We start from the raw sequence: 12,459 nt of genomic DNA on the forward strand, positions 1-12,459 counted from the left end.
TCATTGGAGCTCAAGTTGAAGCTGAGAAGGAAACGAAAGAGCAGAAAGATGGATCCCCTGCTCTGGTCTCACCTCCACACGCTGCTTTACCCCCATATCCTCAAGCTTCTCCAACCCCGTCTCCTCATGTCGCCCCTATCTTATCCCCTCATCGTAGCCCTACACCATCTGTAAGTGCTCCCCTTCTAAAGCCCACTAGTCCTCCTATTCAAATAGTAGAGGTCAGAGATGATAAAAGTAGTAGTAGCGAATCTACTGATTCTGATGAAGTTGCAAAGAAAGCTCAAAAAGAAGAGAAAGCACCTAGTTCATCTCGACTTCTTTCTCGAGATCCAAAGACCCCCCTTTTTTGCAACTACAGCAACAACGACTCCAGTGAAGAAGATGTTTAGCATTGAGTCACTTGGAACAACCTCCAAAGTGATTAGTATAGAATCTTGGCTCGAGGATACTTTGGAACAACCTGCAAGACGCAAATAAGAAAATGATGAGAACTAGATGAAGTGACTGCCAAATTGGCTGATGATCGCCATCACCTCTGGACTGAATCTCTGCTCCCGGCATCCCTGCAAATCCTCATGGTGAATGCATCATTTACCCAGATGTATTCCGCATAACTATTCTATAATTGCAAGCATGGATAAAACTCATAACTTTTTACATTGTTAGGGAAATCCTCAATTCTAGGAAGTCCCAACCACAATTGAAGAGAAGCAAACATGTATATCAAGAATGAGGACATATAAAAAGAATTATAAAACTTAGCTGCACTGAGAGCCCTAGAAAGCTGTTCACTGACCTCATGCACCCAGTCAATACACTGCGTGTCTGAGCAAATAACTTGCACCAGAAAAAAGTATTGTTCTACGAAATTAAAAGCTTCTACCTCACCTTTGAATCGATGCAATAGAACCAAAATGTCAACAATTTCTAGTTTGAGGTCTGTGCCAAAAAGAGTTTTAGGGACTTTACTCTTAGCTCCCCTTGGTTTCTAAAACCAAGACTGCATGATCTCCTTCATCCAAACCATCTTCTTCAAAGAGTACCCAGACATGGCTTCACTCACTGTCAAATCAGAGAACTCCTCCCGTTTTGGAATCCGCAAGCAATTCACTACTGATTGTCAATTGATTAAAATTAACAATGTCTGATCAAGCAATAGAATCTGCCTTGTATCTGGGTTGTAACGATTGATACATTCTAGAATCAACTTAGGGGCTTGTACTGCTACAGGGAACCCAGCTGCTTCAACTAATCTGCTTCCCCGAAGTTTTTCCATTATGGGATGAATTGGCTCTGATCTTAACCTCCTTTGAAAGTCCTGCATATCATAGAAACGGAGTGAAGTATCTGTGAAAGTCGACCACTCCGACTTAATTCCACCCAAACTATCAAAACTCGCGAATCTTGTTGCCATTTTCTATGATGTATGATAGCAACAGCTTGAACAATTGCAATTGATACAAGGAGCAAACTCTATAATTTGACAATTACTTGAAAGCACTATTTAGTACAATAGTATAACAGTAAGATGGGAGTTTGAAAATCTGTTACTTCCGTCTTTATAGAACAACCTAGATTTTCTCGTTGAATTTCATAACTTGCGCCACACGAGAGAAATTAAGGATAAATCTGTTGGATTGGTGGATGCGAAAATTCCAACGGGTTTATTTTTGTCTTTTCACTGTTTCCGTTGGCTCAATGGTAACTCTCATTAATTACCTATTTACTTCCCATTTCATTCATCTTTTGGAAGAACAAGAATGGAGTACTCCTTTGGGCAAAATCCGCTTAGGTCAATTCTGCTTGCAAAAACCTAATCAATCCACTGATTTGTTTTTATTTACTCGCCCAAAATAATCTGCAACTAAAACACATACTTACCATGCTTGCAGAAATTGATTTTCTTGAAATGCAGAAAATGGCCTTCGAGGGTAGAAAACCTACAGCGGAGAAACAGATTTCCAATTTTCCTTTTAAGCTTTCACTTTTTTCTTTTCTGGATATGAAGCCAGAGCTACTTGCGTATCTTTAATTTGTCCAAGTAAAGGGACTTGTTTGGCATCCATAGAATAACATCTCCCATGCACTTTAGTAAGATTCAATCCCAAGGCTTTGGCTACGGAGTATGGCATAACATTATCTGATGCGCCTGAATCTATTATGCAATTGCTAAGTTTACATCCATTAATATACAATGAGACATAAAAATGTTCAGGCTTCTGTCTAGGGGAGGTTGCTAAAATAGTAGCATCTTCTTGATTAAACAAGCCAGACATTAAGGTTTCATCTTCAATTTCAATAGTCACATTATGATTCAAGTCTGAGATACCTCCTTTACATTTATCTACTAACCTCTTTAGTTCAGAAGGATGTGACTTTAAATAATCAATAGTAGAGATTTGAACCTTTGACTCTTCACAAAATTGAATGAAATTAAAAGATGTATTGTCCTTACCTATTTGTGAAGTGGATGTTCCTTGATCAGTATGTATCTTACTCGTAGAAGGACCAGAGTCATCTTTGTGAGTATGACTAGAGGTTTAATTCTTCATTCTTTGTCCACGGGTAAGTACTTTGTATGAGGTTCCATCAATAGTTGCGTAACATTCACCTTTTGATTCAGAATCCGATTCATATTCCAAAAATAAAATTCCAGAGTCGCCGTTTGAATAGGAAAGTTCTGAACACGGAGCTGCAATATTCAATTCATTAGTAGATAGCAATTGCATCATACGAACAGTCTCCAGACAATTCTCACTATCATGATCTGTGGTTAAATGGAAGATGCACATATTTCCCTTTTTTGGTGCTACTTCGATTTGCGGCCTAGGTTGTGAACCTGTAAGCTGCGGGAATCTACTTTCACTGTTTCTACCTGGTGAGTTTTGGTAATTCTGTTGATAAGAGTTATTGAATCTGGGTAATTGCTTTTTCATTGCCACCAACTCGTTAGACAACTTCTAAATCATTTCTTTTGATGACGTGGTGTTACTAGAACTCCCTTTAGTTTGAAGTTCCTGTTTCCATTTTCTTGCAAAAATTAGATCATCTTCGCATTCAATAGATTTCTTTTGTGCATCAGCTAGATCAGTAGGGCGTGCTCTTCTTAGATCATAATTGATGTCTGGAGGCATAGCACTAACAAAGAAAGTTTTCAAATTACCAGGCGTGGGTCTATCAGCAGTAGGAATCCTGCTATTAATCTTATTGAAGTTGGCAACGAAATCTCACATGCTCATAGTTGGTTGCTTCTTAATTGAAGTCAACTGAGTTAGCAATGCATGTTCATCTTCCACAGTCTTGAATCTGGCTTCAAATTCAGTTCTCATCGTGTCCCAATCTATTATGGAACCATCAACTAAATGATAAAACCAGTCTGCTGCATTGTCTGTAAGGGTCTCTACAAACAATCTTACAACGATATCTTCATGTCCCACCCCCAATATATGGGTAGCCGCAAAGAATGCTTTAATGTGTTCATCTATTGTGACTTTCCCATCACCTGAGAATTTAGGGAAGTTCTTCCTTGAACCAGCTGGAAGTGGATGATAAGCATTTAGTACTAGCGGCCCTGTCTCCGTGGCCCATGGAGTAGCCATGATTGTTCTAGCAGTATAGGGTGGAAAGTTAACAACTGGAGGTGTGGTAACTCTATGAAGTGCTAGCACCTGGCAAGTGGAATGTGAAGTGCTGGTGTCTTGATTTCTAACAGGGGAAGGTGGTCTACTCTGACTTTTACCTTCAACTTTTCGCCTTGGAACTTCTAAGATAGGAAAATCGAGCTCTGTTAATTTGTCAAAAGTGGGATCTCGCCCTCCCTATTTTTTGGTACTTCTAAGGAACCTAAATTGTTCCAGGATGCTAGGTCTAAGCTTACTGTCTTAGTTGTCTTTCTGCTCTCTGAATATCTCTTCTTTGAACAACTCTTCTCTCTTCTTCCTCTAATATTTGGCTAGCATTCTGGTAATGTTTAGTGTTCCTTCTGTGCCTCCAAACAAATGTGTTAAGGGATGAAATTATATCCTCTTGATCGTCTTGAAAACAAAGGTTAGGTTGGAGCACTGGGATTATGTTTTCATGAGGCAGTACCATTTTTCCTCATGACATAGGCTTTTTTGATCAAGCGACTGTTCGTTTCCCCAGCAGAGTCGCCAAAAATCTGTTGGTAAACAGATTTGTTCTTTTTATCTTCCATGAAATTATGACTCTTAATGACCAAAACATGAACAATATCTATTTACAATAGTTGAAAAGCCATTTCATGGTTACTGGCTTTTCTCTGAATTGGTAAGTACAACTCCCTGTATGAATAATCTTCAATGAATGATGTTTGCTTCTACTTATCTAATTCGGGGTATGCTCTTGATTGAAGAACAGGAGAGGTAAACCAAATTAAGCCTATCTAAAACTTAATTCAAGCAGGAAAAACTCCTCAAGATCGAAATAGATTTATGTATCCACACTTCTTATGAATTCATAAGTCCATCCGCACAAGACTAAAAAAAAAGCTTGAAATTTGAAACTGAATTACAACTGATGAATCGAAAAAAACTAACAAAATCCTTTCGTCAAATGAAATACAAATATACTTATCGCATCCATTTGAGTTCCAGAAAATAGGAGAAATGAAACTCTGTTCTTTGTTAGTTCTCTGTAACGCGGAAAGGAAATACTAACTAATTACAGTACCTACTGGAACAAAGAATGATTGAAACGAAGTGCCATTCAATTGTCTCTACAACAGATAGTACTTCACACCAAAATTTGCCGACTCTTGATTAATCATTAAATTTCATACATATAGGATTTGAGGGATGATCGTTACAATAGGAATATCAATCGGTTCATCTTCTCGGATGACAAATGGCAAGATGCCAGTTTGTCGAATTTCAAAATTTACAAAAATTTATAACATTTACATCAGAAAACAGAAAAGGAATATTGAATAAGTCATTTAGACTTCTTTCCCTTTTTAGTTTTTGCCCTATATGTTCTGGTAGCCACTATAATTGGGATCATCTCCTCGTGACTAGGCACATGTACATTGGTGAATCTTAAGAGCCACTTTGAATGCTCCCGAGCCCATTCCTTTACTGCACTCAGTTGACTTGTCAACTCTCCAACAGCCACATGTATGCATCCGCCGAGTGTTTGCAATTCTATCACTCTGTTTTGAGTGCTTGAAATCATCCTAGATAGATTATTCAAGTATGCAGAGAAGTTATCCTTCATTACCTCTATCCCAATGAGAGCCTTTCCTTGCCTGCTACTTTGTGGATCTCTGTGTAACCCTTGCATGAGCTCAAATGCTCTGTTTTTGATCTTCTTCACCTTTTCCTTTGTTTCTTTGAGTCCTTCCTCTGCCTCTTGAATCATTTCTTGCTTAAACTGCATGTTCTGAAGCCATTCGAACAAAGGCTCAGTCCCCTTTTTCAAAATATTTGCTTCGATCGCTTCTTTTGCCTTCATTTGAATGATCATATTTAGGAGAGAAACACATTCTTCACACCTTGCCTTTTCTACAGCTAAAGTGTTATGATTAGAAGTGATATTATCCTTTTCAATTTCTAACCGAAGGATAACATTTCCAATCTGATCAATCAGAACAGATCCATCTGTACTGAGCTTCTCAATCCATTCTTTTCTGATCTGGCCATAATGTCTATCCTTTTGGAGTTGTGAGATGAAGGCTTGCACTTCCTCTGCAGTAGGGTTCTCAGTAGCAAGCACACCAGTAATGGTTGCCAATGGAACAACTAGTTGCCTGATGAATCTTTTTAATTCCTCAATTTCTGCTTTCATTCTGATTTTTAACAATTTGAGATCTTCCAGTTGTTCCTCTATCACCTCGTTAGTTGATCTCCATAGGCCTACTTTTGTATCATGGCTAGCTTCCTCGAGATCAATTGAATGCAGAGTGAAGTCTTCTGGTGTCATATCTTCAATTCGCCCTGCCTTGTTTGGTTTCGCTACCTCCAGAGTTAAATGTCCTATTTTTGGATCTTGTCCTAGAATTGACAAAGTCTTCTGCTTCTTAGCTTTTGCCATGGTAGATCCTGAGCGAACCTCTTGGGATACAACATCTCTCGAAGGAACACCTTCATCTTTTCTTTTTCTCTTCTTTTCCAAAGTATCCTCGAGCCAAGATTCTATACTAATCACTTTGGAGGCTGTTCCAAGTGACTCAATGCTAAACATCTTCTTCACTGGAGTCGTTGTTGCTGTAGTTGCAAAAAAGGGGGGTCTTTGGATCTCAAGAAAGAAGTCGAGATGAACCAGGTGCTTTCTCTTCTTTTTGAGCTTTCTTTGCAACTTCATCGAAATCAGTAGATTCGCTACTACTACTTTTATCATCTCCGACCTCTACTATTTGAATAGGAGGACCAGTGGGCTTTAGAAGGGGAGCACTTACATATGGTGTAGGGCTACGATGAGGGGATAAGATAGGGACGACATGAGGAGACGGAGTTGGAGAAGCTTGAGGAGAAAGGGGTTAAGCGGCGTGTGGAGGTGAGACCAGAGCAGGGGATCCATCTTTCTGCTCTTTCGTTTCCTTCTCAACTTCAACTTGAGCTCCAATGACTGGTAGTGATCCACCTTGATAGGTTGGGGATATTGGAACATGCTTCTCTGGGGGCTGATCACCTCCTCCTGCAGATTGGGCTAGTCTTTGAGCAGCCGTGGTAGTAGCACTAGGAGTGACACTTTGAGATGAAGTAGGAGTAGCTGTAGCTGGAGAGGCTTGAGTAGCTTTGCTCTTGCTTCGGCCTTTCTTAGCTGTCCATTCAACCCACTTCCTAGTTCTTTTGACAATTCTTGCCATCATGACATCGAAACTTTCTTCTATGTCAACATATGGTTTAGAGCTAACGAAAGTATTCCTCAATTTTGTCAAATATGTGTTACTGTACATATTCTGACCATCATCCTCCAACCCTTCTACATCTAAATTTATTCCATATGTCTTTATTTGATCAATTGTAAATTTGGCGAAGGCGTGGTCTCAGCTTTCCAGCTCATCCTTACAATCTGCCCAATAATCTTCCATGGTTGTTACATGTTTGATCACGCTCCCAATCTGGAGCACATCCCTAGCATATCCATTAGGATCAAACAGGGGCCTTACTGCTTCATACTCTTCCAATTTGTATTTACTCTCAAATGCTTTGAGTATATTCTTTGCATCTGATCTGGTTTCACAACTGTATGCTCCAAATTTTATAGGGAATTCATACCCTTTCTTCTTCAGACTAGCGCTCAACACGTTCACTTGTACCGCTTGCCTCACGATCTCTACGAGCATGATCATATCATTTGGATACCTGGGCAGCTTCAGTGGGAATCCATCGAACGCTGCAAGACGCAAATAAGAAAATGATGAGAACTGGATGAAGTGACTGCCAAATTGGTTGATGATCGCCATCGCCTCTGGACTGAATCTCTGCTCCGGGCGTCCCTGCAAATCCTCATGGTGAATGCATCATTTACCCGGATGTATTCCGCATAACTATTCTATAATTGCAAGCATGGATAAAAATCATAACTTTTTACATTGTCAGGGAAATCCTCAATTCTAGGAAGTCCCGACCACAATTGAAGAGAAGCCAACATGTATATCAAGAATGAGGACATATAAAAAGAATTATAAAACTTAGCTGCACTGAGAGCCCTAGAAAGCTGTTCACTGATATAGATTCACTCAGATGTTGTTATATAGATTCATTGACAAATCGTGACTTCAGTTTACTTTCCACTTTGCAAAACTTGTATATGCTGAAAAGTGGGGCAACAAATATCTTATTATTTAAGTCCTCTTGCACCACAAATGATAAAAGAAGTTACAAATTTGTCATGGTCAAAGCTTGTGAAGTGTAAGCTCTCTACATCTTCTAGTAATTCAAGCATTTTTTGAAGCTCCACTTTCACATTTTGATAATTAAATTTTATTGTAGTAGTGTCACAATACATGTAATTTGCAAATGTGATTTGTATAATTGATTCAATTGGACATGATGATTTTTGAGATCAAATGAAAGTTTATTATGGTACTCAAATATGATGTTTAACTTGAAATCAAGTAGATGCTTAACAATTGTATGCCAATGAATCAAAAAGATCATCCACATTACTAATATGCTATCTTTTAGTCTCTATTTTTATAATCTATACCTTAAAAATAAGAGCAAACATACTTCTATGATTAATTTAATATGCAAGAACTTAAAAAAATAGAAATAATTTATAATAGACATATTTAACATAACAAATATTTCTTTAATTGATAATAAATAAATGCATAACACAATTTTATTTAAAAAAAATAAAAAGGAAAAATCGTTATAATCTTTATTTAAGATAAGAAAGAAAATTGAGAAATGTTATTTTTTACCATACAAATATTCTAACAGATTCTTCGATTCATTTTAAACAAGTGTATGCTACAAACATATCCTAAAAAATTGTTAATAAGGTTCGAGTAGCTTGTAACTTTAGGAGATCCCCCCTAAAAATGTAGTATTGCTTGGCGGTTTAACGATGATTGAAACCAAAAACCAATATACCTCGAGAATTTGTGACGTATACAAGAAAGGATAACAGTAAATTATAAGTCGACGATTCTGCTGCAGGGACACAAGATTCAGGAGCATAGCTAGTTATCTGATTATTTATATAGGACTGAGCATTGAATTTGGAAGAAAAATCCTGTTGAAGAAATTGTATAGATATTACAGTTGAGAAATCTGTACCGCAGAACAAGCACCGTAGCCGGGCATTTCAAAGCCATGGCTGACTCCCACGCTGAATTCGACGATCTTCTTGACAGTAAGATTATTCCATTCTTATTTAATTACAAATTTCCATCAAATTCTACGACGTATCTCGCGAGCTGGTTTACCTTAAAATTCTAATTTGGGTTCTATGATACTTAAAATTCTAATTTGGGTTCTATGATACCTACCAGGTGCCTTGGATGATTTTGGGAAGCTTGAACTGGGGTCTGCTCCAAAGTAGGGGTCGATTTCGATTTAATAAGCTGTTGATTTTCTTCGATATTGCACGTCCAATTATGTATATGCAATTTCTTCAGATGATGTTTTTTTGTGTTTTTACAGAGCAGTAACAGATGAAAATAGCTGTTCAGTCCAAGGGCTGGGCACAGGATTGCCAAATCTTCCTCCCAGCAAGAAGAAGGGAAAGCAGAAGAGTGGGGCATCTTCTGCCTCAAAACCCACTTCAACAGATGCCCATGCCGAGACTCTTGAAAAGCTTGCCCAGCAAACCAGAGATACATTACATGACTTGCAACATTCCCAAAATGAAGCTGCCGGTGAAAAGATGGTCGAAGATCTTTTTAAACAATTTGAGGATCTCGGTGGATCACAGGTCAAGAATTTCCCCTCGTAAGAATGCTTGTTTGTGTTCTCTTTTTAAGCGTGGAGTTAGTAACATGGCGTGAATAAAGTTTGGGTTTATTCTTCGTATTTGTAAACACAGGTCAAGCTTGGATATATATTACCACAGGACAACCTTGCCACATTCCCACTGGTGTTATGAGCTGCCTTATTACAGTTGCGGGATTTAAACCTGGTTCTTGCTGTTAGGAATCCGTCTTATTTCCATTAGGGTGTACAACAGCGTCTCTTTTATGTTTTTTAATTTGCTTATATTATTCTTCCGAAAGAAAGATGTTCATGGCTTTGTAGGGGCTCATGTTCTTTTAACAATTTCTTACATAGTTTTGAAGAGGTCAACAATATCCCAAACAGTGGTAAAGAACTAATCGGTTTCCCTAGGCCCTTCAGATTTTTTCGCATTGAATTATTCTGCATATATTATTAAACTGGTTTTACAATAACACACAGTAGTCACGCTCGATAGTTGACATGGGCGATTCTCATACAAAATTTATGGAAATATTTCTCACTCTTGAGGAAGCCACTGATGGCATAGGGAACCCCATCTTTTTGTCTTTTGATTCCCGCAAAACCATAGTTTCTCTTAAAAAACTGAGCAAGCTAAAAGATTAAGATGTTTTCAATTATATGGGATTTATGATATTTATGAATTTATGAGGTTTGAGAGCTCAGTTTCTTAACACTAGTCACAATTAACCAAGTTTTCCAACATTTCTAATGACTGCTCCTTTGTAGACAATGTTGGCTTTATAATCATTACACACCTATAGGGCATAAGTTTGCTTCCATGTGAACACCAAAACCTCTTTGCTTGTTTGTGACTGTACCTGTGGTGCGGGTAATGCAAAGTGTCAAGCAGACTTGTTGATTGTTTAAATATTCTTCTTCTGAGTCAAGGAATAAATCAACTGAATGATTGTTTGGAACTGTATTTACAATGTCCTGAATGATGCTTTTACAGATCCTCTAGGCAAGATGCCTTTTTTTATTATTAGTCTTATGAATACCATTCCTCTGATATGCTTCATCAAAAGGACATCATTTAATTTTTGGCTCAGGAGACCTATATGATTTGATGTAGATAGGTTTCCTGATGAATATTTTTGAAATCAACTATGTTTCCTTTGATCAAGATTGCTGTTTTACTGCCATGAAATTTACTGTCATATGTAACACACAGTTATCCACTCATCTATCTTATGTTTTAACAAATGCTGGCCGATTTACAGGATATGCAGTCTATGGTTGCCACGATGATGCATCAGTTATTGTCTAAAGAGATTCTGCATGAGCCAATGAAGGAAATAGGCGAGCGGTATCCAAAATGGTTAGAAGCAAAAAAGGCTACAATTAGCAATGAGGACTATGAACGCTATTCTAATCAATATGAACTTATAAAGCAACTTTGTCAAGTATATGAGACACAGCCAGATAATTTTGAGAAAATAGTTGAACTTATGCAGAAGATGCAAGAATGTGGTCAACCTCCAAGTGATATTGTACAAGAGCTTGCTCCTGGCCTTGATATAGGAAATGAAGGAGCTCAAGCGTATGTTTTCCAACTGATGTGTTTCCTGTGCTTCTAATTTAATTACACTTCAATTTCCGGTTATTTTCCTTTATCTGTGTTAAAATGTGAAAGATCGTTGCAAATGTATTTCAACTGCTAAAGATAAGGAATGTTTCAATCACAAATCTTTTATTATTCAGAATTCTCAACATCTTGCTTTGTATTTATCGATTTCGATACTTGCAAAAATGAATTCATTTGATACAAATAATCTATGATAGGGTATGCGGGTGAATGGTCGTGTCTTAACATAGATTAATTAACAATAACAATTGCTAATGTAGATTGGTTAACATCACACCAATTCATTATTGTGTATAACTCACACATAATACTTGTACGAACGATAATGCCAAATAAGGATCAACATTTCCAGTCAAACCGATAATCATATGAGATAAACAACGGTCGGCATTTACAGCCATGCCAATAATCATATGAACATGTGAACTTTTATCAATGAAATATATATAGAAAACAATATCAGAATAGCCTCGAACTTATGTATTGACAATATGTATATATAAATATCAATATGTAAGTCATATCGTTATGTATATATGCATACAGCCCAGATTTGTTATTCATAGTGTTTGTCTGACCGAAGCTACATACTTCAACACTCCCTCTTAGCTAGGGAAGACGAAATATATATTTCAATAAGTTTTCTTATTTGTAAGAGTGATATCACCTATCTTGTGACATCAAAAATATAATATGCTTAAGAACATCAAGTCACATGATATTCTTCTTATATGTATATCTAAGTTATGGTATGTGTACTGACATCAAGTCTCATGATGTCTACCATAACACATCGTGGCATCTCACCATGATTATCTCATAAAGAACATAATGATCTGCAATAGGTATCACGTCTCATGATATCCATCAAAATGCTCAAGAGATACGGAGTATGACATATTTAGATATCACCTCACTCATGGTATGTGTATCTAAGTTATTGTATGCGTACTAACATCAAGTCTCATGATGTCTACCATAACACATCGTGGCGTCTCACCATGATTATCTCATAAAGAACATAATGATCTGCAATAGGTTTCATGTCTCATGATATCCATCAAAATGCTCAAGAGAAACTAAGTATGACATATTTAGATATCACCTCACTCATGATACCAAGGAGTATATTGAACATCAAGTCAGCATGATATTCATATATCCTGGTTATGGTATGTGCACTGTCATCATGTTGCATGATGTCTACCATAACTCATCATGGCATATCCATAGATATTATTTCACATAATATCCACGAAGATTATCTCATAAAGAAGATATTGATACACAAACTATATCAAGTCAGCATGATATCTATCAATAAGTCCATGGGATATTAACTATCAACACATTTCCATGAATATCAAGTCAACATGATGTTCGTCGTGATAGTAGACATTGTAAAGTCGTCACCTTAAAATGTTGAATACAAGTGTACATTATCAG

The 12,459-nt window shown here is 37.3% G+C and overlaps 1 protein-coding gene across 2 annotated transcripts in view; it reads left to right on the top strand.

Annotated features, from left to right (window-relative positions):
* The first annotated feature begins 8,469 nt into the window (after positions 1–8,469).
* LOC149576081 (peroxisome biogenesis protein 19-1-like) overlaps positions 8,470–12,459 on the top strand; it is a 104,056-nt gene continuing 100,066 nt past the window's right edge. The window contains exons 1-4 of one of the 2 annotated variants that reach the window (XM_089816272.1): positions 8,470–8,826; positions 8,966–9,011; positions 9,117–9,387; positions 10,649–10,968. In XM_089816272.1, the coding sequence (XP_089672398.1) occupies positions 8,787–8,826; positions 8,966–9,011; positions 9,117–9,387; positions 10,649–10,968 (677 nt within the window). In that variant the 5' untranslated portion in view covers positions 8,470–8,786. The remainder of the gene's footprint in view (positions 8,827–8,965; positions 9,012–9,116; positions 9,388–10,648; positions 10,969–12,459) is intronic. The other variant, XM_089816270.1, reaches the window with a different exon arrangement.

This window comes from Cupressus sempervirens, chromosome 1, assembly GCF_028749045.1.
Source record: "Cupressus sempervirens isolate cs-2001-9-10 chromosome 1, ASM2874904v1, whole genome shotgun sequence".
In the NCBI taxonomy this organism is placed as follows: Eukaryota; Viridiplantae; Streptophyta; class Pinopsida; order Cupressales; family Cupressaceae; genus Cupressus; species Cupressus sempervirens.